The 25575-nt window shown below is 37.7% G+C and overlaps 1 protein-coding gene, 1 long non-coding RNA gene and 3 other non-coding genes across 7 annotated transcripts; 1 reads left to right on the forward strand and 4 right to left on the reverse strand.

The window, feature by feature from the left end:
- The first annotated feature begins 17764 nt into the window (after positions 1 to 17764).
- On the forward strand, positions 17765 to 23349 carry LOC129240994 (protein artichoke). Its single transcript, XM_054877104.1, has 4 exons — positions 17765 to 18012; positions 18099 to 20595; positions 20766 to 20889; positions 20963 to 23349. Exons 1-4 carry the CDS (start codon positions 17765 to 17767, stop codon positions 23185 to 23187), a joined length of 5094 nt encoding a protein of 1697 aa, XP_054733079.1. The 3' UTR covers positions 23188 to 23349.
- A 155-nt stretch (positions 23350 to 23504) lies between these two features.
- On the reverse strand, positions 23505 to 25187 carry LOC129240916 (uncharacterized). 3 transcript variants are annotated; one of them, XR_008582109.1, is made up of 4 exons: positions 25072 to 25187; positions 24435 to 24492; positions 24173 to 24233; positions 23505 to 23951 (listed from the first exon to the last, which is right to left on the reverse strand). It is a non-coding gene; the product is annotated as an uncharacterized LOC129240916 (long non-coding RNA). The 3 variants fall into 3 exon arrangements; XR_008582111.1 differs by lacking the exon at positions 25072 to 25187 and adding an exon at positions 24941 to 24964; XR_008582110.1 differs by lacking the exon at positions 25072 to 25187 and adding an exon at positions 24896 to 24917.
- LOC129243304 (small nucleolar RNA Me18S-Um1356) lies at positions 24036 to 24121 on the reverse strand. Its single transcript, XR_008582281.1, has one exon. It is a non-coding gene; the product is annotated as a small nucleolar RNA Me18S-Um1356 (small nucleolar RNA).
- Positions 24305 to 24386, reverse strand: LOC129243306 (small nucleolar RNA Me18S-Um1356). Its single transcript, XR_008582283.1, has one exon. It is a non-coding gene; the product is annotated as a small nucleolar RNA Me18S-Um1356 (small nucleolar RNA).
- LOC129243305 (small nucleolar RNA Me18S-Um1356) lies at positions 24564 to 24647 on the reverse strand. The gene has a single exon (XR_008582282.1). It is a non-coding gene; the product is annotated as a small nucleolar RNA Me18S-Um1356 (small nucleolar RNA).
- Positions 25188 to 25575: the final 388 nt, after the last annotated feature.

Below are 25575 nucleotides of genomic sequence, written 5' to 3' on the forward strand. Positions count from 1 at the left end.
AGAGGGTCATAACTAGTGGCGAATCGTGGATTTATGGATATGACGTGGAAATTAAGGCTCAATCATCTCAATGAAAGCTGCCGCACGAACCAAGACCGAAAGAAGCGTGCCAAGTTCGGTCGAATGTAAAAGTTTTGCTTATCGTTTTCTTCAATTGCAGGGGCGTTGTGCATAATGAGTTCTTGCCACAGGGTAAAACGGTCAATAAGGAATATTACCTGCAAGTTACGCGCAATTTGTGCTAAGCAATCCGCCAGAAACGCCCGGATTTGTGGAAGAACAAAAATTGGCTCTTACATCACGATAACGCACCTGCTCACACTTTGCTTTTGCTCTTGCTTTTGCGCGACTTTTTGGCCAAAAACACTACAGTAATGATGCCACAGCCACCGTATTCCCCAGATCTGGCCCCCTGTGACTTTTTCTTGTTCACGAAACTGGAGAGGCCCATGAAAGGTCGACGCTATGCTACGATTGACGAGATAAAGACGGCATCGAAGGAGGAGCTGAACAAGATAAAAAAAATGATTTTTGAAGTGCTGTGAAGATTGGAGAAAACGTTGGCACAAGTGCATAATATCTCATGGGGATTACTTTGAAGGGTACAAAATAGATATTAATGAATAAATAAATAATTTTTGAAAAACACAAAATTCGCGATACTTTTTGAACACACCTCATATACATGCAAATGCTTACATACGTACATGCAGACTCGTGACACGTTGTTGGAAATCTTGGAGAACGACCTCACTACAAAAATAGTTATTCTATTTTATCTAACTTACTATAATTTGCACAAATATACGGTAAAAACCAATGCATTAGTAATCAATACATCCGTATGTATGTATGTATGTATGTATTGTATATGTATATGTATCAATGGTGGTGTCTCTATAAATATAAATATATGTAGTGTTTTCACTTAAAGTGTATCAAACGATGCAAATATTCCATGTGTGCGTGTGCAAAATAATCCCAACTGACATTTGTTAGAATCTTCATATATATTTGGAGGTAAAGTGTAGGAATTTTAGCATAACAAAGTGAAAGTTTCAAGTCAATACAAAATAGCGTTGATTGCGACAATTTTTTTCGCTGAAGTGTCACGGCTTTCATTCGATACGAAGTACGGGCTCGAAATTTTTATATGGCGGAAAAATCCCAGCACCGTCAACAAAAAATTGCAAAAAATCAAAGATATTTCGTAGTCACTTGAAATTTGTACTTTGTTGCACGGCTGAAACGGACTGGTGGTTTTATCTATTCAACCGAGTTCTGTTATCATCTCGGGCTCGATTATATGATTATAACGCACGGAAATTTTTAAACATTTCGAATTTTCATAAATCCATCAGCTTTGTAGTGGATTTCAATAAGTTCTATACTGCTCTCGAATGACTCTGAGTTGTAAATTTCATAGTTAACAATTATCAAAGGAAAGGCTATCGAACTGTGACAGCTGACAAAACAAAACTCTGCGAAAAAGTAAACTCAAACTCTGAACACCCTGATCAAATGTGTACAAGTTAAAAAGCGTCTTAAAAATTTGCTCATCCACATATACAAAACTTCTTCTCTTTTGTCACAAAATAGATTTTATTTTAAGTTCGACGAGAAATTCAGAATTTTGGCAAATTGGCTCCATTGGTTTACTGGGTGATTGCATTTTAGATCCCCTGACATTTTTACAAACATACATTTGTATGTACATACAAAAATTTAATAACTAAATGAAACTGACCTTCATAATCAAACAACTGAGTTCAATAAATTGTCCTCGCAATTGAAATTCTTGGCTAAAGTTCAAACACGTGACAATAACCGTCACAGGTCGTTAGATAAAATCGTTTATTAAATAGGCAGATGGTCAATAAAATATTTTTAGATTCTCCTTCAAGAAACGTAAATATTTTCATTGGTCATCGCTACTCAATAATCAAGTAACAGTATTTCCTTGGAAGAAAATATAATAAATGTTCATCATCATCAAAAGATTGAATGATAAAAACTCTAATAATTAACCGTAGTAGCAGCCAAAAGCTCGCACATAAAATGGTGCATTTTTTCAACATTTTCTTCTTCGACTTGGCGACAGCCGAAAAACGCAGTATTTACTTATCTAAAACACGAAAACAAAAATATTATTGTTTTTTAAATACCTGATTTTCTCGCCAACACGAATTTACGCAGCGTCACGTCGCGACGTGCCCCCAAAATTTTGAAGTAAATATGTATTGGTTATTTACCATATGACATAGCATCTGCACATAAATAAATTTATTTTTATTGACTTTCAAAAATGAAAAGGTATTGTATTTATGGTATTCATGAGTTATTTTCGTTGCGAAAATATTTTTTAAAGTTTAGCTTTAGTTTTGACGTCAAATTTAACCATTCAGATATCAATATATGAGTTTCCCATCCGCCTATCCGAATTTGCCATCAGCATTTACGGTGGTTCGCTTACAAATAAGCGAGTTTACAAAGAAAGTTTTAAAATCTAAACTTTGCGCTACAAGGTGGCACAAAATTAATCACCCTAGTGGAAGATTTATAATTTTTGCAAAAGACATCGTATGTCAATCATATTTGACACTTGTGAACTAGGCAGCTGCAGTATAAAACATGCATGGAGCGCGTAAACGTTAAAATAAAGATTACCATCACTCAAAATCTTTTTTTTTATTCTGTAAAAAAGTTATTTCGAAAAAAATTGAAAAAAGAACAGGCCTTAAAGAAATAAAAATTAAGGAACTTGATGTTCTTATATAGCCAAATCGATTAAAGATAGAGTTAAAGATGAAGTTTTGATATCTGAGAACTATGAAGAGTGCTCTTTTGTATTTCGATAACACGTCCATAGCACCGGCTTCCCAAGCTAATTTCAGATTGCCTAAGCTGAAATTCAGTTGATAGCAGTGTCTAGTCAATGTCAATATTTATGACATCTGATCAATAAAGCGGCTGCTAAATAGTATTTGAATCTGAAGATATGTTATATGGCTCTAAATCAAAGACGTATGCAGGTAAAATATGAGGATTTAGGTAAAATATTTATCAACAAAATTTTTGGATTTTTCATAAAAATATTGGTGAACGGTATTAATTTTTACACTTGTACTTATGTATATTTTATAGATTTCACTCAAAATTATTTAGTCATCCTTATTACAAAAAAAATAATAATAATTGCTTGCAATATAAACTTGTGGCAGCTGTGCTGAATGCCAGCACAAGAGGTTCTTGATAGCCGAATTTATAATGATTCAGGGTACCACTTCATCCTTAAGACTAGTGTAGGATCTATCTGATTTATATTTATTGTTGTTGTTTTATTTTATTTTATTGTTTTTTATAACAATACATTTCATTCCATAACAAAAACCGCATAAATCTAATTTCTAAACATTCATCCAATTTACGTCGAAATTTCACACTTTTTACTCAGACCTTTCAGAAAATTTCTGGATATGCAGTTCTATAGCCTCTTTAATTCTAGTACAAGGTGGCGCAAAATTAATTTGCTATAATTTTTGCAAATGAAGTCATACATCATTCGCTGACCTAGACAGCTGCACACTGACCTCTGCAAACAAGCATGAAGCACATAAAGATCAAAAACAAAGTTTTCCATCACCCAACATAATTTATTTTTATTTAATAAAAAGGTGATTCAAAAATTAAAAATGGATGGTTAATTTTCGCCAACTTGTATAATAATGTGGAAATTTTCGTTGATTTTTGATAATTTTTTCCTTAAGTTGTTGCGCGTTTTCTCCATATGACGAATGGTCAACTTTTTTTACATGAAAAAATGCGCAAAAAATTTTCGAAACTAAATGAGAATTTCGAGCCACTTCAAACTTGCACTTTAGTATACTAAAATTTAATGGACTATAAAACAGCGTACACAATTTTTTTTGATTCTTTCTAAAAATTTTAAAATGTTAATGAAAATATATTGAATTTATATAAAACTTGTGCAAAGTCTGAAAGTTGTATTAATATGATCTTTGTTATAGAACGAACGATATTTTTCATAAAAAATAATTGAAATTAAAAAATAAGTAATTAATTAGTGAACAAGTATTGCTTTTTACTTTTCGACCAGTTAAAAATATTAAAAATGTTAAATAAAAAAAAATGATATTCGATTTAGGGTAAGTAAATTTTCGTAAATACACCTATACACACGTTTAAAGGAAAATATTTACATACATATATGCATTTGTATAAGTATTCTGGCCTCATTCCAATTTGGCGCATCATGCCATATTTTCTAGTCCCATACATGAATTGCATGCAACAGACTTTCAAAACTTAAGAATTTTATTTATATTTATATTTATGTAAATAATAAGTATATACAAAGATACATTCACCAATAGATTACTTTATTTTTTGTGAATAAAAAAATAAAAACCTAGAATTGTATCATGGCACACACCCCCAAAAAAATTGTATGTTCCAAACAGCTGTTCACCTTCACTCAATCGAAATAAAGAAGGCAATCAACGACTGAGTGCGCTTTTCGGTTTTCTGATCAACTGATTTCGGAAGGCATATGTATGTATTGCATGTATATATGTAAATATAGTATACACTGTTATTCAGTGTAATTCAGCGTCTTGTTCATAAATGACGGCGCATTCATTATTTGTCATGGCCTTTTGGATTTGGACACCATCTCTAGCGACGCTATATTGGAAAACTGCGGTGTTCCTGACAAAATTATCGACGTTATCAACGCCTTGTACGCTTCAAATGAAAACTCAGCGGCAAATTTAACATAAACAAAAACGTTCGACAGGGCTGCCACTTATCGCCGCTGTTGTTTATAACAGTTCTCATGACGCCACTGCGAAACTTCGCCAACTAGAAAAGAATGCAGCAGCAGTCGGTCTTAAATAAACTTCACAAGAACTAATCTTACGAGAATACAAACAACAAAAACATCTCCTCTAGAACTTCTTACCAACGAAAACGCCGTCATTACTGAAGATGTGGATGAGTTCTGCCACCTCGGTAGCCAAATCACAAAAGATGGTGGCGCAGTTGCAGATGTGACAACTCGTAGTTGTAAAGCACGTACTGCGTTTCATAAGCCTAGCAGACAGTGGCGATCTCGCACCCTGTCACTAAAAACAAAACTTTAAGTTTTCAATACCAAAAAAATCTTTCCCCCTATGAGATTCTGAGACCTGGCTTGTATCTAACCACATAGGTCGACGCCTTCAAACGTTTGTCAATAAATGCTTCAGCATTATATGCTGTATCTATTGGCCGAGAACAATCTCCAATACGTTCCTTCTTCTGCTTACCAAAAGCTGCCCAATTAATTCCGAAATAAAAAGACGAAAATGGAATTGGAGTGGACATACTCCCCGCAGAGAAGACGATAATGTTGGCAAAATGAATTTTCAATGGCAATTCGCAAGGAAGTCGACGCAGAGGTCGCCCATGTCAAACTTGGATGCGTACAACCTCCCAGAGAGTCTTCCCACCGCCTCCTGGAACCAAATCAGGCACATACGACTGACAGTAATCATTGGAGAACATTTGTTTGCGCCCTATGTTCGGACTAGGAGCGATATGATACGCATTATGATTTTTATCTTATTGAGTTTTCGAAGTGAAAACTTCTTTAGAATCGTTGGGAGTGATTTGAGACTCGATGAAACGAAAAAGCGACACTACGAAGCGTTATATATTGATATACGTATATGTGTGTGGCTGCGTACTGCTGAGCCACGCTAGTATAGTGAGTATTGTAGTATGTATACTACACTGCCTATTACTTGCTTTGGTGTTTACTTCAAGTGTCATACGTATGTATGTTTGTATGTATGTTAGTACGTATGTGTGCGCGCCTGCGTATTACGGAGCCACGGTGAGCGAGAAGGCATTATGTATACCTATACTACACTACCTAATACTTGCTTAGACCAAGCGTCCTACGAATGTTTGTGTGTATGTTAGTACGTCTGTGTAATATACGCGTTATGACGCTCATAATAGCAACCGCGTGTGCTGTATTGCGTCCGTATTTTTATATTCGTAAATATTTTCATTTTTAAATATTTACCGCAATTATGCCGAAAAATAATGCAGAAAAGTGTCGTGAATATCGACAGAAAAAAAAAAAACAAAAAGAAAATAAAACTAAAAAAACCGCAAAGACTTCAACAGAACGTGTACGTGAATATCGTGCACGCCGAAAAACATTACGAAATGCGCAACCTAGTGTTTCTATTGTGCATAACAATGCATCCACTGTGCAAAATAGTGAAAACGATCATGGTAAGTACTTTAATATATATTTTCTAATCTGCTGCTTTCGTCTCATTCTCTCTCAGTTTGTTTTACGGAAGGTTTCACTTCTATCGCGTCTAACCGTTAGACTGGTATTTTTTTTATTTTCAATTGAGAATGTCATATTCATGTATAACTGTTCATTCCTCCTTTTCTTGGTAGAAACAGCAGCGAAAACAGCGACGTCCTAACTGGTAGTAATATTAGCAATGCTCAGTCAATAAGTTTAATCTTAAAATGTGAGTACTCTCACTTTCTCGCAGTCGGAGTCAAATATATGTACACACACACATTCTCGGATATATCAAATGTTTCTAACTTAAGCTTTACACAGCAGACATTTTTAGTAGTTGTATCTTTAATGGCCTATACAAATTCTCCTGATCGCCACTCGTGCATAGTCATGGTTACACACATATTGCCTTATAAACAACTTTACGATTTTAGCTTCTTTGTTGCGTTCCGAAACATTTGAGTCAAACATTTCCCGGTTTTAATTGCTTTTTTTTTGTTAGTTTGTCGTCTTGATTTTGAGACTAATCTACGCTTTTACTCGTACATTTACTTTTCAATAGTAATGGAAATATGTAGACCCGTGAGCATAGCTTCCACATATAAATATGCATTATCGTCGTAATCACTGCAAATACTTGTAAAAGTGTTGGAAATAAAAACTTTTGTTTTCTTTTGGAAATGTCTAATTTTCATGGCTGAGAGCACAGGAACTGACTTTGAAAGTCGTACGCACCAAACTATTGTACGAGGGTGCATTACCTTGGGACCAAAGCTAAATACAAGTATGTAGTAGTGGATGGATGCGTGAAGTAATGGATATTAAAAATAAGAGTAAACAACCTTGTTGTTGCTATTATATTTGGTAATAGCATGAACTTTGTTTAAAAATATATGAGTTATGGGTTTTACGAAGTTTAAGCATGCAGGGTAGTCCATTTAAAAATTTAAAAATAAAAAAACAACTAATTAATTTTATTCATTTACTCGAAAGCGCTAACATTTCAATTATTTATTGCACACGATTTCAGTAGCAATATGATTTCGAAGTAATAGGTTAGTCTAGCTGAAATTTGTGCCGTATGTGGCGTATGCGATATTCCTCAAAAATATTTGGAGCATAACCCTAGGAAAAATTAAAAAAATCGGTCATGTTTTCTAGAGAAAGGGCATTTAATACTTGTTTCTAGTTATAATTGCTTGGCTGATGCTGCGCTTGAGTTGGTCTTGCTGAGAAATTTTCTACACCGCATAGGAAGAATGGCCCAAAATCACAGAAATTGAATGCTGTAACTTTTTACGAAGACTTCAACTTAGCTTACCGAACTTGGAGTAATGAACTCTACTTCGACTACCTTGAGGCTGCATTGGCAGCAGATCTGGGTGATAAGAATTAAATGTGTAAATGATTGCCCTTGGATTTAAATTATTTTAATCGCAAATATTTTTTAAAGCACCTTTCGGGTCTAGAACTTCGAAAAAATCGATTTATTTTCATGCTATGATAGTTTATACTTGCAAATTTTTATATTGAAATTCGTTGTAGTTTAGACCTTACAGTCCTTTAAACCGAGACCGGTTTGGAGTCCAACGCCCAGGGATAACCGTGTTTTTCTCGAAACTATTTTTTCCGATTTGTCGTTGGTAATTTCTCAAAAAATACTGAACCGATTGATTTGAGTTTTTAATATGTTATTGAGTAGACTTGCGGCTCTCACGGGTAGCAGAATTATAACTTTATAATCAATTTTTCTATTTTAAGAGCGAGAACGTGAAAAAATCCTTTTTTGTTTTTCAAATAAACAGATAAAATATCTAGAAATTTTTTATTTTTTTTGTAAATCTGCTACCCACCATAGCGACATATCTCCTGATGAATAATCGACCGAATTTTTTTTTCAGACGTACCTGAGCAGCCCAATCAGTTACGCCAGTGGCATGTGTTACGTCAGGGGAATCGATGCTCAAAAATATTTTTCTAAAAGAATTCTTATTCGATTACTTTCCCTTTTAATGAAAAATGTTTAACTCCGTTTCCTCCATATATTTGTATTATTATACTTTTACTCGTATGTATGTGTATATGTACATATGTATGCATGCATTTTTTTCAATAAAACTTTCGGTTCGTACAATTTCCGCGCCAAGTACACCACAATCAAAAGATAATAAAATAACGCTTATACCTGCGCTTGAGACTTAAGTGCTTGCTTTTGTATGTGTATGTGGTAAAGGTTTAGCTCCCATGCAAGCTAAATTCCATATCGTCCGCCGCATATCACAAAGTTTCTAGTGTCAAATGCAAACTTTAGGTCGTCACACTCGAAAGCGTCTGCATTTGGCCCACAACCGAGGAAACCAACCAGCCAGCCTGCCAAGAAGCCACACCGCACGCATGCGTACACACTGATCTAACATAACATTGCAAACACGAGACAATTTTCTTTTTGTTTGTTTTTGGCTTTTAAACTCAGACTTATTTTGGAAGCGCATTTAAGTCTTTACATGTTTTACAATTTTTGAAAATTGCCATAATTTTGGAAATGTTCGAGGTTGCGACGCCTAAAGCAACGACGTAAAGGTATCGCAAGTTTTCCACTCCTTTTGAACTCAATTCGCTAACGTTTTGAGTGTTACGCACTCAAGTGTGTCCATAAGGCACACAACACTCCTTGCAGATCGCATAGAGACCGGCGCATTTGTGGCTCAATTTTTTTACGGAGCTTGTACTCGTAAAAGCGGGAAGCAAAGTCACAATAAACGAAAAAAATGCACACAACAAAAATTAAACGAATTCTTGTAATAATGGAAAACAAAACGAACCGTAAAAGTGGCAACTGGCGAAGAAGTTACCAACGCTCATTTTCTTGGGCAATAACTGCGAAGAATTTCAAATCTATGGAACAGTCGGAGCGCGCACTTCAAACGATACGGTTGGAATTCGGGAATGCCTTGAGACAAAGGGACTTTAAAAATACCATTTAAAGGCAAAAAAGATGCAATTGTGCACAATCGTGCGAAAAGGACATATGGATTATATGAGAAAAAAAAATTAATTACTAAGTGATTTTAATGCTTAAAAAGCCCACTTTTATGTGTAGCACACAACTAACGCAGTCTGCAAACAAAACTGAAATGTTGAAAGTGAAAGAAAAAATTTATGAACTGTAAAATTTATGCAACCATTTATAGTACACAGACACACTTGCCTACATAAATATGCGTTACGATTTTTATGGTATTTGTTGTTTTTTACACAAATAGTGGCCTACTCCCGCCAAGGAAAAATCTACATGCTCCGCTAAATATCTGTGTTATAATATTAGTAGAAAAGTGATAACTCAAAAAGTGTCCGAAACTATTTTAGTGAAGAATAATTCAAATTTGTTCCAAAGCAGCAAGGCAGAAGAGCGCTATTTTGATTAACTTTTCGAAAGAAATTTAAATATTATCTTGATGAAAGTTGTTAAGGTGTATAAAATTGCTATATCTACCAGTTTACGAATATAGCGAAGAAAATTTACCAATTCATACAAAAACAACTTAAACTCAACGACAATTGAACGCAGCAAAAGGATACGACTTTCGATTTACTTACTTATAGCTATTAATTTGCTGATTAATTTGCCAGTGGTGATAAAATGTAAGTTCGTGACGAAGGATTATGGGTTCTCGAGTCCAATAAATAACTTCACATATTCAAAATAGGAGATCTCGCACAATCATCACAAGCAAAATATGCTTCATAATGTACGCACCTCTCACATAATGGATATCTACAAATAATGGATATCTCTAAAGCAAGTATGTTGTAGAAATCCCTGAAACCATTTCTACATTATCTTTTTAATACCTCGTCTTATGTAAATTTAAACCCCAGCTTGTTCTGAAGCAATTTCGGCAATGGTGCCCTATCTTTCGCTTTTTCTTCCTTGATTGTCGCCTATTGTCGACTGTTACTTTATTTAATTCTTCCAACCCTCCCAAGAGAAGATCTTCCTCTATTTCTGCAATTAAATAATTTTTATACGATCTCTAATATTAAATACTATTTCAAGCAGCTCTCCTTCTTCTGGGTAGTGATTTTTGCAGCATTCAGCAACATCAATTAGAAGCAATTTTCAACTATTTATTTCCAGCAGAAAGTTCAATTTCACAATGTCCTCCATATCCTTTCCTCTGACATCACCAGGAAGGCTGAACCAACACGTTCGTTGGTCATACATTTTCTGGTATATTTTCGATGTATTCGATGTTCATCTTTTCACCGTCTATAGTATGCGGTGAAAGATCAAAAATTAAGAAAACGTTTTTTCTAATAACGGTCGCCCCTCGGCAGGCAATGGCAAACCTCCGAATGTATTTCTGCCATGAAAAAGCTCTTCATAAAAAATATCTGCCGTTCGGAGTCGGCTTGAAACTGTAGGTCCCTCCATTTGTGGAACAACATCGAAACGCACACCACAGATAGGAGGAGGAGCTTGGCCAAACACCCAAAAATAATGTACGCGCCAATTTTATATATATATATATATATATATAGTATGCGCCATCAGTAGCTGCTAAAGCGCCTCAAATATTCCACGGTATATATTTTTTTAATGTAGAGCTTAAAGTGTGGGTTTTGCCCATACAGATTGTTGCAATGTTGCGTTGATTGACGCAATGTGGCGTCACTTAATCGTACTAGGGCGATCCAGTTTTTCTGAACTTTGTTGAAAGTTTCCTGTTCTATCTCACAATTGGCTCGGATGATATTCGTCGGGATTTCTTCTGAGATATTCGCATAACAACGATCTTTAACGACACCCTAAAAAATCAAAATAAGTCAAACACAGCACTGAGGTGCCGAAGTAGCTAATTAACATGGCCATGACAGCTGATAGCACGATTGCCGCCAGTTCGGCGCAAAGCATTGATGAGCTGAAACCAAAGACCTTTGAAATTCATTTTCAATTTTCAATTACTGGCTGGAAAAAGTTCTTACTCAAAGGTCTGGGACCAAAATGAAATTTCTAGTTACGTTTTCGGAAAAATGTTTTTACCTGATGGAGCTGTGAAATCGTTTGGCTTCATTTTGTCCAGGCGAAGGCGTGAGGCCAACACTCCACAATCGGCATCGAATTGCCACTCCCTGCGGAGAATTGGCTGCTCGACCTTCATACGCAGGTTTTTCGTTCTCCACACATGAAAATGTGGCTCGACCAAAACGCATAAGTGGGGCAACACAGCACCCACATTGAAAAGAAGTTTGCAAGAATCCCCACTTTGTTCAGGCGCAAAGCGAGGCATTTCCTTCCGCGTCGTGATGTGTTACTGACTAAAAGTCAAGATTTTGGGCGGGATAAAAGTCAAAATAACCGATGATGCAAAAAGATAAATGTGTTTGGGTCAACCTGTATGCCAAGTTGCTAACCGTCCTTTATGCATTTGCACGGAATCTAATTGGGAAATCAAAAAGATTTCGCGAAATTGTAAAGCTAGTATTTGTGTTCTCATACATAATAGTATACACTTATATGTATATATATATGTATGTTTGTATAACACAATGACCTCATTGCCGATCATTATTGGCATATCGATACACATTTCGATACATGACAAACTTACATACATGTATATGTGCGTATGTATGCATGTACTGCTATGTATTCATCTAATTACGTGCATTTATACAACATATACACACACATACATACAAGCATATTTCTGTGCACAAAAAATGCGATCAATTCGCGTAAAACATTTTCATCAAGTACTTATTGCCAACAGAGGAAGCTTAACTGATTGTGAAAGAGCTGGAAAATAACACAAAAATACCAAAAACAAGGCGCAACAACAACATAAATAAAAAATACATGGCAATATTGTACACCTGCGCAATAACCAGATAAATAAAACAAGAAAACATAAACCGTCTGCAACAAAAACAACGTCAAGTCGTGCATCGAAACTGTTAACCGTTTTAGTTTTCCAAGATTTTGTAATAATTTTTTGAGCGTTTCCACTTGCCTATCGAAGTGTGGTTAGTGGCGCTTGTGGGTGTAATACCTGCATACACATACATATATATGTGTGTATGTATGCACTTACACTTAGCAGTGCGATCAGCTTAAGCAACGCAACGCATTCTGTAGCCAAACACCTGTTTTAGTGCCACAACGGTGCGCTTCTGCATGAACTCGAATGAGGCAAATGTTTACATTCAAACGTGGATACGAACACATGGGTGTGTGTTTGTGTATTTAGCGATACGAATGATTATTCATATGTATGTGTATATGAGGACTTGTATGCACGACAACGATTACATCCAACGAACCTTGGAATCATTGTCGTCATATGCGCGTAATTTCTTTTGCCTCGAGGTTTCTCCACAAAGCTACAGGGTTACTCAATCTGTACTTGCAAATACAATTTTAATACGTTAGAAGTGTTGATTTTTAGATTGTTTACATATTAATATTTAATATTTACCTATTCAAAAGCATTTTGATTATTGAATTTTTAAAGCTTCAGAAATAGATTAATATCTACATGATCAGCTTAAGCTAATTCACTGTCGCCAGTCTATCAATATCTCAGTTACTTATACAAGGTGGCGCAAAATTAATCATCCGATTATGTTTTTGAATAAATTATTTGCTAAACGGAAAAAATATTTTGAAAATTGTTATTTTTACCTTTACGCGCTCCATTGCTTGTCTATTTGTATACTGAAGCAGTCTGGTTCACAAGTGTCAAATATGACCATTACAATTGATGAAGTCGAATGATTTTTCTTTTACTCGTACATCACGACAATGCACCAGCTCACGCCTCAGCAGTTGTGGCCACAAAATTAATGGAAATAGGGTTCCAACTCGTTTCTTATTTCCGCTATTCTTGAGACTTGGCTCTCTCGGACTACTCTTTGTTCCCAATTTGAAGAAGTGGCTGGCGGGAAAAAGATTTTATTCAAATAACTATTTCAGACTTGAACAAATCCTATTATTCGAAAGGATCAACTAACTAGAACAGCGTTGGACGAAGTGTATAAACCTAAAAGGAGACTATGCCGAAAAATAAAAAAATGTTTAACGCAACTAAGTAGTTTTTAGTTTTGCACGGACTATTCAAACAACCCCCTTATTTCATTTCATTTATTGCCCAAAAACAACCCCCTTATGTGAAGTAGGTGAAAGTCTTGAGTTTCCAGAGATATCAATTTCTTCCCATATCCCAGAAATGATACTTTTATGTGCTAAGATCGTATTAGAAAAAAAAACTTAAAATGTTTTTTATTGTAAATAGCAAACGACTTTATTTTTATTGAACACCATATTTTGGAGAATATTAAGCTACAGCTTGGCATTTCTTGCTGCTTCAGAACAGCAGGCTAATCGAAGCCATTATACAATGACAATAGCACTGCGAAGCACGAAAAGTGAAACCCTGTACGCACAACATCGCTTTGAATTTTTCTGCAACAAATTGTTTTAACTGTTTTTTGTATTGTAGAGTGGCGCATCTAAACGTGGTTGATTGTGGTGGTGCGGTAGTTCGAAAAAGTCAACGCGTTTTTGCCATGTGCCAAGAAATGCCGTAGAAACAAAAACAAGAAAATATCAGATCCATCATGCATTAATATATATGTATGCACATAGAAACAAATACTTATATATTTATACAGTTACATGTTTATGGCTTTTGCAAAAATTGGAGCAATTTGGTTCCACATATCCCGATTTTATCATTTTTACTGTCATTACTTTCTTCGTGCATATCTCACCAGTATCTCTGTAAGGCTATTTCTATTGTTTGTTTTTTGTTTGCTGCTTTGTTTTTATTATGTATACAAAATTATAAATTATACCTATTAATTGTGTTAGTTTTATAAAATACTTTTTTTATATGCTTAGTGAACATTTTTAATTACCACTTTTTCTACCATTTCTTATTGCACATGCAAAGTATGTCACAAAAGTTCCCGGACTTGTGCAAAATTAAGAAGACTAAATAAGATTTTTGCAAATATGATTTCTTTTGATCAAAATAGTTACCTTCGAATTCTATACACCACTGCCATCATCATTAGCGTTTCCTTTATCTAAGGGTGTTTTTTTTAGAGGTTAGGTTTTCAAGATGAAATAAAACGTATGTAATTTAATGTTATGGCCAAGACTTTAGCTTTATTATAAAGATAAGGGTTTGCCATTATGTTTTAAAAATGATTTCGGGCAAGTGGCCGCCGCGGCTGGCTCGAATAAATTCCAGCCGAGAGGCCCAATTTTCGACCACTTTTTGCAGCAATTGGGGCCGTATGTCAGCAATAACGCGCCGAATATTCTCTTCCAAGACGTCAATCGTCTCGGGCTTATCTGCGTAGACAAGCGACTTCACATAGCCCCACAAGAAATAGTCCAGCGGTGTTATATCGCACGATCTTGGAGGCCACGCCACAGGTCCACGGCGCGAGATAATGCGCTCACCAAAAGTTTCCTTCAATAAATCGATTGTTGCGTTGGCTGTATGGCATGTAACGCCGTCTTGTTGGAACCAAAGGTCGTCCACATCAACATCGTCCAATTCAGGCACGAAAAAGTCATTAATCATGGCTCTATAGTGCTCTCCATTGACTGTAACATTATGGCCGGCTTCATTTTTAAAGAAATATGGACCAATGATTCCCTCTGCCCATAGAGCACACCAAACAGAGACTTTTTGAGGATGTAACGGCGTCTCAGCAATGGCTTGTGGATTATGTTCACTCCAAATGCGACAATTTTGCTTATTGACATACCCATTCAACCAAAAGTGAGCTTCATCGCTGAACAAAAACCATTATTTTCGAACCGCGCGAACCGAACCATTATTTTCGTAATAAATTTGCACGATTTGCAAACGTTGTTCAGGTGTAAGTCTATTCATTATGAAATGGCAAACCGAACTGAGCATAAATCAAGTGAGAGCTGTCAAAAAGACCATCTACGAAAAAAGTAGTGCCAACTTGAAAACCTAACCTCTAAAAAAAACACCCTTTACCATTAGAGCAAAAGACCGAAACTCACGACATGTCTGTGCACGGTCAAAAAGCATATCGAACGATTTAAAGTCTGCAAGCCATAGCGGCTTTCATGACGAGATATAATATTTCAAACGGAAAGAAGTCACACGGAACTAACTCTGGCAAGCACGTGAAGTGCTTGGTCACAAATTTTAACGATGAACCGGCGCCTTATCGTACGCCAACTTCTATTTTCACGGTATTCTGTCTGGTCGAGCTTGATAAATTTGCGACAGTAGAAGCTTCATAATACCGAGATGGAACACAGCATGAACAACTTGGCCTCTTTCAATGTAAAGCAATGAAAACTTCCGCTTTTCTTTTACAAATCCACACCGAACTTCAACGATTTCTTATGGTTGGCAGCCGCTCTTTCAACTTCCTGACCTTCTTTAAATTGTTTAAACTAAGTAGTACTCGAAAATAGAGGTACGAAATAGAAACTCATCACCATAAGCGTTTTACATCTTTTGATGCGTCTCGGATGTGATTTTGCCGAGTTTAAAATAAATTTTTATATTGGGTCTTTCTACAAAATTAATTTTTCGCATAAATTAATTCAGAGTACTAGATATTATGAACTGCCCCTTTTCAGCCCAGTTATAACTTTATTCATAGAGACGACTGCAGTCAGAAAAAAACTTTCAATGGTCTGATACTATGATTTAGATGTTGATGCCCAAAACCGAATAGTTTACCTCTCCTTCAACCTTATTCCTATTAAGATTACTCGGCAAAAAAGTTGATAGCATCCCACACGAATTTTGTTTAACTGGATGGAATTTTGTGTCGATCTTTGATCGGATAAGCGGTCATGGGGGACAGCAGCGGCATTTTGAGGAATTCCTTCTAATAGCGCTAGGCATACAGGGCGCCTCACTCCATTTAAGCAAATGCTATGGCGTACTTAGCTACAGCGTTGGCTATACGAGTATAGCGACTGTGTAGAACTGTTGAACTATCTTGCATTTTAAATCTACAGTTGGAAAAGTGAAAGGCGACTTTCAGTTAGATAGACGGATTATTTGCGTATACACCCTTTATTGTGTATTCCTCCTATTTCTAGTGTGCGTCTTAATGTTGTTCCACTTGCACACTATTAGAAAAACCTTTTCTATTGTTTGATGTTCATGCACGGCGATTTGAACCTACACACTTCCGAATAGTAGTCACGCACCAACCCATTCGGCTAAGGCGGCCATAAAATTTTCAGTTACTTATTGTTATTGTTGTGTCTATCTTTGAGCTATTGTCTATAATAATAAATAAGCAATTTTCCAAATTTCGCGGGCTACGTACATTCGACTTTGGACTATTATTTTTTTTATGTTGCCACACTCGTCTCTAAGATACGATGTTCACGGTTTTAGCAATATAGCTTTTTAGTTTGTTTGTGAGCAAGTGTTTTGCGTGTTCGGCGATTTTCTACTAACAACTCTTGGCTCTCCTGGACTCTTCCATTGAGACGATTGGGCTTTCGTTCCGATGTCATGGCCACATACCCATGATTCGTCACCAGCGTCACTAGCAATTCCTGAGCGATGCTCAAACGACGTTGTTTTTGATCAAAACTCAGCAATTTTGGAATGAACTTCGCTGCCACACGCTTCATGCCCAAAATATCCGAAAAGATTGCAAGGCATGAGCCAACCGATATGCCGACATCCTCAGCTTTTCTATTTGTGATTGAAGGATTCTCCATAACAATTTTCCTCACTTTCCTTTCTCAAAATTTCATCGGTTGTTGATTTGCTGGGGCGTCTAGAGCGAGTGCCGTCATCCACATCTTCCCGACCTTCTGTAAAAGCTTGAACAACTTGTAAGCATTTTTTTTGACTCAGAGTACTGTATGCCACTGTCAACATTTTGAGCACTTAATTCCATTTTTTACATAAAATTTGACGCAACTTCTTTGATCCATTTTTTCAATAGCAGAAAATCGTCGAACACGCAACGCACTTGTCTTATTTATGCCTATGTGAATCGTTCTTCGCTTTGATTAGAGTAGTAACCGCCTCTTTTAAGTTCAACAAAGCACGCCAGACATTTCGGCTCCAGTCCGAAACACCAAGCCCTTCTCCACCTGATCTTCCCATCGCAAAGGAAGCCTTCTGCAAGGCTCATACAGCTCAACATTCCATCTGCAGTAATCGCTGTCGCCAACAATCTTCTACAGAATCTTTCTCTCGAATACTCCAACGCTCGTCCCACGAACATTGTAACTTCTACGCCATTCGTTTCATTTCTTTATCAAGTTTTGAAATTACAATAAATTCGCTCATTTTTGTTTTATTACGTGCATAATATTAACATATCTTTCAATTATCTTCCCATTCGACCCACAGCATGTGACCACTTGAGTTTGTGAATCGAAGCTGATACGCCATGAAGCGCAGACGCAGCATCAAAATTCCGTGGGCTGTTAACGCCCCGCCACAGGCGGAATATTTCCGTTATAAATGTAGATATCAAAGCTTATGCGATAATCTAGTCTCCTTGATGCGCTGCACGCTACTCTTATGGCTGATCATGACCACAATATTGCTGGTCGTTGTTCAAGCGGAAGGCTGTCCGCCGTCAGACGCCATTTTGCCGTGTCGTTGTTCGCTCCGCGGCAAGGAAATTCAAATATGGTAAGGCACGCAGTCCATAGCTTTTATCTGTATCTAATAGTTTTTTGAGAGCGCATACTCACACATTCTTATGCTCCTAACCCCAGGTGCTCACACAGTAATTTGCCACAAATAATGGACGGCATTAAGGCGGTTGAACGCAACATAAAAACACCTATAGATGAATTGGTATTGGAGAATAATCAATTACCGGCATTGCCTGGCCGCTTCTTTGGCACATTACAGATCGTACGACTTATGCTACGCTACAACAGCATCGAACGCGTATCTAACGGTTGGCTGAACGAGTTGGAGAACCATTTGGTGGAGGTTTATATTGTAGAGCCACAGTTGCGCAGCATACCGGTGGAGAGTTTGAATGGTATGATCAATATGATCGCGATCACTATACAATCCGACGAGTTGAAGCATTTGCCAGACTTCTCAGGCCTACTAAGTCTCACCTATTTGAGCGTGCAGAGTAGATCACTAACGGAATTGCAGCCGCACTGGTTTCGCCATTTGCCGAAGGTACAAAATGTGCACATTAATGGTGGCCCGAATTTAATACGCCTAGAGGCGGGCACTTTCGATGGTCTAATATCTCTGAAGAACGTCGACCTCAGCCGCAATTCGCTCAACTGGATACATTTACGCGCGCTCAGCCGATTACCGAATTTGGTGAGCCTGAAAATGTCCTACAATCAAATTAGTGATGTGGGCATGGTGGGGCGAATCGTGAAGGATTTGGAGAATTTGAAAAAGCTGCGTTTGGATCATAATATTATAAATATTATAGAGGATGGTTCGTTCGTAGACCTGCCGCACATGTCGGAGTTGCATCTGAACGACAACCGCATTACCGAGATTCAGTATGGCGCCTTCTTACGCACACCTATGCTAAAGACCATCTACCTACATAATAATCATATACGTCGCATACACCCCGAATCCTTCCTGCAGGCCTCCGGCAGCGGCGTGGAGACTATTTACGCGTACAACAACGAAATTGAGCATGTTGGCGAGTTACGTTCGCTGCTCAATTCCTTGCCTGCGCTAAAATTTCTCGACATGAGTAACAACTATTTGACTGATGTGCCATTTGGTGCGCTACGAGGCCATGGCACACTGGAGCAGTTACATTTAAACAATAATCTGCTGCGCACAATCGAGCGCGACGCACTGATGGCAATGCCGGCTCTGCGTGAGTTGCGCATGCGCAACAACAGTTTGTCCAGCGAACTGCCAATGCCTTTCTGGAACTTGCCTGGACTGAAAGGTTTGGATTTAGCAACAAACAATTTTCGTGCTGTCGATTCATATCTCTTAGCTGGGCTTCCATCACTACGTCGGCTTGACCTAAGTGAGAATGGCTTAGTAAAGTTGGACCCGACTACCTTTATACACAATCCTATGTTGGAGACCTTGAATATCTCTTATAATGAGCTGCCCATTATACATTCGGCAACTTTTCGTAATTTAAATCGCCTCTTCGAGGTGGATGCGAGCTACAATCTACTAACTGATATACCCGGTCTGCCGAAGATTGTCGAGCGTATTTCCATGCGTGGCAACGCTATCTCAACACTCCCATTTTCCATTGGTAAATCACTAAATCTACCAAATTTACGTATGCTCGATCTGAGCGTTAATCGTTTGGAACAACTGCCCAAGTACGGCTTCCAAGGTATGCCCCAACTGCGTGTACTTAGCTTGGCTAATAACAGATTGCGCTCGTTGGATGACACTGCCTTCATTGGCGCTGCACGCCTTGAACTCCTGCACCTTCAGGACAATGGATTGACCCACATAGATGACCGTGCGTTTTTGTCACTCGCCGAGTTGCGTAACCTCAACTTGCAGGGCAATAAATTGGACTCCATTACCGACAATATGTTCTCAAACAATTCGCGACTAGAACAATTAGATTTATCACGAAACCTCATACGCACCATAGCGCCCGCAGCTTTTGAGGCTCAGCGTTCGCTGGAGTATCTCGATTTATCGAGCAATGCGCTCTCTGATATCTCGGTGAGCCTCTCTAATCTCGCAAACCTGCACGATATAGACTTGAGTTACAATCAGATAACACGCGTGCATGCAGATGTTGTGTCTTCGTGGCGCAGTGTCGTGGAAATACGTCTGTCCAATAATCTAATTGTTGAGTTGAAACATGGAACTTTTCGCAATTTGCCAAAATTGCAGTATTTAGATTTATCCAGCAATGAAATAAGCTCGGTGGAACCGGGCGCCCTGAAAAACCTGCCAGATCTGCAAGAATTTGTGTTGGCCGACAATAAATTGGTGGACTTGAAAGATCACGTTTTCGAAGACCTACCCAACTTACTAGCTTCGCATTTCCAATATAACACATTGCGCTACGTCTCGCCGGATAGTTTCTTCAACTCGCCTTCCATGGTCTTCTTGAATTTGTCCAATAATAATTTCCATAATATGGAAAATATAGGACTGCGTGCAATGCGCAACTTAGAGGTTTTGGACCTGTCAACGAACGGTGTTCGCATGGTTAATACGATGCCACTGAAGTCATTAAACTGGCTGGTCGAGCTGAAGATGGATAACAATCAGATATGCAAAATACAAGTAAGTACAACCTAGTAGTGTTAGCTGGAGTCCAAATAAACAACTACGATGGATGGAAACCATGTCTTCTTTTTTTACTAATTTCGAGTTAAAAATATTGGAAAAAATCTCGTAAAAATAACTGAAATTTGTTTATGTTAAGAGACCTCAAATATTTTTTCTTCCACCAGGGCGGACCATTCGAGACAATGCCACGCCTGCGTGTGCTCTCGATGCGTAACAACCGCCTGCGTACAATTAAGGAGCGCACTTTCCGGAATTTGCGTGGCAATATTGCCATACTGGATGTGGATGGTAAGCAGGCATAGTTTTCTACACTAATCTTACTAAAAATAATTTCAATAATTTTTTACCTTCACTATTTCAGGTAACCCCATAAACTGCTCCTGCGAAATGCAATGGCTCTCTGTTTGGCTACAAGAGACCAATTTTCCATACCCAGGCCCAAAATGTCAAGACGGCCGACTGTTGCGATCTTCGCGCATCGACAGAAGTCTCTGCACCAATTTCGAAGATACCAGCCAACGCACCGGCACAGCGAGTGGCAGTAGTTTAAGCAACAACAACGCCAATCATCTGCCTCTCTTGAATGAGCATGGTGATATTTTCCAACGCGACTTGCAGGAAGAGTTTAGCGATGACTGTGAAGTATATGAGAATCCACCTGGAGAGCGTCCCTTAGCTGGTGAAAGCGAATACTTTTACGATCAGTACGTCGACTATACACCAGCTAACGAGACGAGCTCGTATGTTTCCACAGACGCACCAAATGCGCATTCGAACGCGGCAAGTAATTCAGTTCCGAGCTCAAAGAAAAAGTCTCCCATTAGTTCCAACATCGACTTAAATAACACCATTTTAAACACCAATTATTTCAAGAGGCAACCACATCAACCTGGCGCGCAGTCTAGTTCGCCATTTACGTTTTTTGGCTATCCCATACCGTCACTGAGTTTGGGCCGCTTTTTTGGCGCTGGGCAGCGTGGACGCAAGGATCGTGGCGAGAGTACTGGCAGCCCGGCGAGCAGACAAACAACCGCAAGCTCCACTGAAAGCGGCCTAGCTACAATGTCAGCCACACATCGGATGCATACGCCGCACGGCAAGGTACGCATGTACCAGCCGAACAGTGCCGAGTTTGAGAAGTACCTGAATCAGCCAGATTCGCAGAACCACGATGTATCGGCAAGAAACCGACAAACAACAACAATAGCCGCCAGTGCTGACTCCAACTCCGATGAGACGACTAGTAGTGAAGCGCCAAGTAGCGTCTTCAAAACCGCTTTCCGTGAGCCGACAAGTGTGGAGCGCGGCGGCTTTCGACCGATAGTGCCTGAACACGTGGGTGGCTTTATGCCCGTGCACGATCCGTCAAAGCGACGCGGAGTTGTCGAACCCATACCAACACCAACAAAATATGCTACTAAGCATACAGAACGCAATTACATACCAATGGTACCCAAGCACACCGAGAGTAATTTCAAGCCACCAGGCCGCGAATCCAATTTGAGGGCAACATATGCGCCTGCGACAATTACTACGCTAACAACAGCAGAATCTGCAAGTGAAGAGATCGAATCGCAAACATACTACGTAACTGAAAATTCCCTAGAATTGACTACACCGCATCGGATAATAGCACCATATGCGGCAACAACCGCGCCAACTCTCACTACCAGCAGGACGAATACGATGAGACAAACAACAGCCAGTGGCACTCAAAGTTTGACCCCAGACGTGGCGACACCAGCCACCACGCCAATTAGTTTTCACACCACGACGCCTATGACAACAACAATAGCTACTTCTACAACGCGCGCAACCCCAGTGACCCAAGCGCCAGCGTTTAGTATGGAAGAGAGTGATGCGTTCGATGCTGAGTTCTATGATGACTTGGAGGCACAATCAGTAGGCATACTTAAACCGCCACCTCTCGTGCAAACAACTACAGCAGAGACTATATTACTAATACCACCACCAGAGGAGCATGTCGAGCAGATCAAGCGTCATTCTTGGGTAACAAAAGCGCCAACAACGGAGAGCACACCAACAAATCACGTAAGTGCTAATCAACCAACTACGATCGCAACGCCAACCGATATTTCACCGCGTCAACCGCGCCCATCAAGTGGCCGCTCCATAATCACTAAAGTGCACACACCACAAACGGCAAACCAACACCTACCCACAGCAGAGGAGTACCATCGCACAACTCCGCATAATGATGGCGCTCATACGGGCGCAAGCCCGTTAGACGATCAGCTAGCACTGCAGCAACAGCAATTATTAGCAGATGCTCAAAAACGTGACTACAATGCGTTCGAGGCATTAGACGCCGAATCTGTAGATACGGCGGCGACGGCCTATCAGCAAATAGAACACGTAGATCGTAAGGATGGCATGGACTGGTATTATGAAAGCTTTAAGAAACCGCGTCCGGTAATGGCTTCCGGAAACAGTTTACGCAGTAGTACAGATTTTGCTCGGAATCAGGGGAGCGACGGAAAAAAAGTGCGCCGATTTAGGTATGATGAGGTTGTAGGCAAGTTGGCGCTAGTGCTCACCATGCACTTTTGTATTCAATTTAAGTAATTTTAAGTTGCGTTAAGTTTGGTTACTTTCAAAACAAAGATTTATATACATTAAAAAAAACAAGTGCTCGTTTGAATAATTAACAAGGATTATATGTAAAATATAAAAATAAATATGCGACAATTTTCTTCACTTTAGCACTCCACGCTTTAGAACAATAAATTAAAGGTCTGTATATCAAAATACTTTGAATAAGTTTTTGAATCACTTTATATTAGCGTTAGTTATAGAAATCTTAATAAGTATCCACAAATAATGTAATAAAATCAATTTAGTAAATACTTACGCATATCGTTTAAAGAAAAGTAAACCCCAAATACGAGTTTCTCATGCTCAAATTCATTCTTGTATTTAATTTTGCTTTATTTTTATTTTGAATGTTCTTTAAATGCAATCATTCAGCATCTTACTCTTCTATTAAACACTAATTTCAGTCCATATTCTTATATACTACATACAATTTTCAGTCTTTCTGTTTTAGCCAATTCTTCTCAGGTGAAAATTTCATCCGACGTCATAAATATGACGGAGACATAATTTGTTCAATTTTAGTGCACAAATCGATTTTCTCTAAAATTTAAACATTTAACATTTATGAGCAATACCATTCTTCGCTCTCTAAATGTACAAAATACAAACAAAATATTAGGATTTTGGACTTGAGATTTAAAAGCAACATTTCAATGCTGGACAATTTTCCGATTCAGCTGGATTACTTCAGTCCTCCCATTGCAAAACCAAAAGGTAGTTTGGCCAACACTTATCTAAAATAAAAAGAGAACATCATTAAGGCACTGGAAATAATAATATATAGCATATGTGAGTCAAGTATAAAAGGCTCGGTTAAAAAAATTTGTCAGATGGTAGTGCATGTAAGTAAAAATTCAGCATTTTTGCTCAGTTGTGGGTATGTAAATGTCATCATTTTTTTTCTTGGACCAAATAAATACCTTATAATTTGTATATATATTACAATAGTTCTTACCTTAATCTACCGATAGGGCATCGCCCACTTTAATCAGCACAAGAGAAGTGTAAATCGGTATCTGTAAATTATTTAAAAATGTAAAATTTAGTTGTACTTAAACATTTAAAATAGCTCAATAAACTGTTCATCGAAAAATTTCAGATGGTAGTGCATGTAAGTAATAATTCAGCATCTTTGCTCAGTTGTGGGTATGTAAATGTCATCATTTTTTCCTGGGCCAAATAAATACCTTATAATTGGTATATATATTAGTACTTACCCTAATCTACCGATAGAGCATCGCCCACCTTAATCAGCACAAGAGTGTAAATTGGTATCTGTAAATATTTTAAAAATTTAAAATTTAGTCATATTTAAGCATTTAAAATAGCTCAATAAACTGGTTATCGAAATTTTTCAGATGGTAGTGCATGATAAAATATCAGCATTTTTGCTCAGTTATAGGGTATGAAATTGTCATCATGTAAATTTCTTTTCGTTTATGTAAACCTGCGAACCATTTTATTAACATCTTAAATAAAAAAAGCTTTAGAAAAACTTTAACCCCTCTTTCTTTGTCCGCTAAACTCTACTAGTCAAAAAGTGTTTAACCTCAATTCTCTGCTTCATTACAAATATTTTCGTAATTTAGTATTAATGCGGTTTCTGCAATTATAACTTTTTTAATAAGTGTGTGTAATACTCCATTAGCACAGTATCGAAGACGCTTCATTTTCCTACCTAGCCCTTGGATCAATCAATATTTCCTTCATACGTTTACTTTACTTCCAAATCCATATTTTTAGCAAAATCCCTTAATATCTTTCATTCAATCAACATTCGATATTTATGTCTTAATTACAACTTGTTTTTTACTTGAATTCGTGTACATTTTATATGTGAAATTGGATGCTTACCTCACGAAAGTTGATTAGTGAAATAATTAATAGGCGGAAACGAAGGCAGAAAGAAGTAAATTGAAAATTCTTATAAATTCTTTATATTGTGTGTGGTAGATAAGTGTGTAGTTTTTTATTACTCAAATGCAACACTGTTTTGGCAACACTACAAGGGAATTTTTTAAGAAGTATGTTATACATTGGTTTCGTGGTAAATTTATGAAAAAATAGAAATTACTTTGTTTTATAAACCAGAAATAAGGTTTCTACAAACTTTTAGTTCTAGTTTTTTCCTACTATTCGTTCAAGAGAAAGAAACGTTTCTTTTTACTCCACATCTACACATTCCATTGTTCACAATTAAACATCAAAAAATTATAGAATACAAATTTCCGCCTTCCCATTTGTCATGACGTCAGAACAGCAAATAAAGAACCGCTTCATTTGTATTATTTTGTTTAATTTAAAATCGCAAATCTTAAATAAATAATAATCACAAGCAAGTAATTGATAAGCAAAGAT

This window comes from Anastrepha obliqua, chromosome 3 (genome assembly GCF_027943255.1).
Source record: "Anastrepha obliqua isolate idAnaObli1 chromosome 3, idAnaObli1_1.0, whole genome shotgun sequence".
Taxonomy (NCBI): Eukaryota; Metazoa; Arthropoda; class Insecta; order Diptera; family Tephritidae; genus Anastrepha; species Anastrepha obliqua.

Excerpts from the sequence above, each read along its gene's own strand:
- LOC129240994 (XM_054877104.1), top strand. The coding sequence starts at position 17,765 with ATGAAGCGCAGACGCAGCATCAAAATTCCGTGGGCTGTTAACGCCCCG. Across the intron at positions 18,013-18,098 it reads GGCAAGGAAATTCAAATATG|GTGCTCACACAGTAATTTGC; the intron begins GTAAGGCACGCA and ends TCCTAACCCCAG. Across the intron at positions 20,596-20,765 it reads ATCAGATATGCAAAATACAA|GGCGGACCATTCGAGACAAT; the intron begins GTAAGTACAACC and ends TTCTTCCACCAG.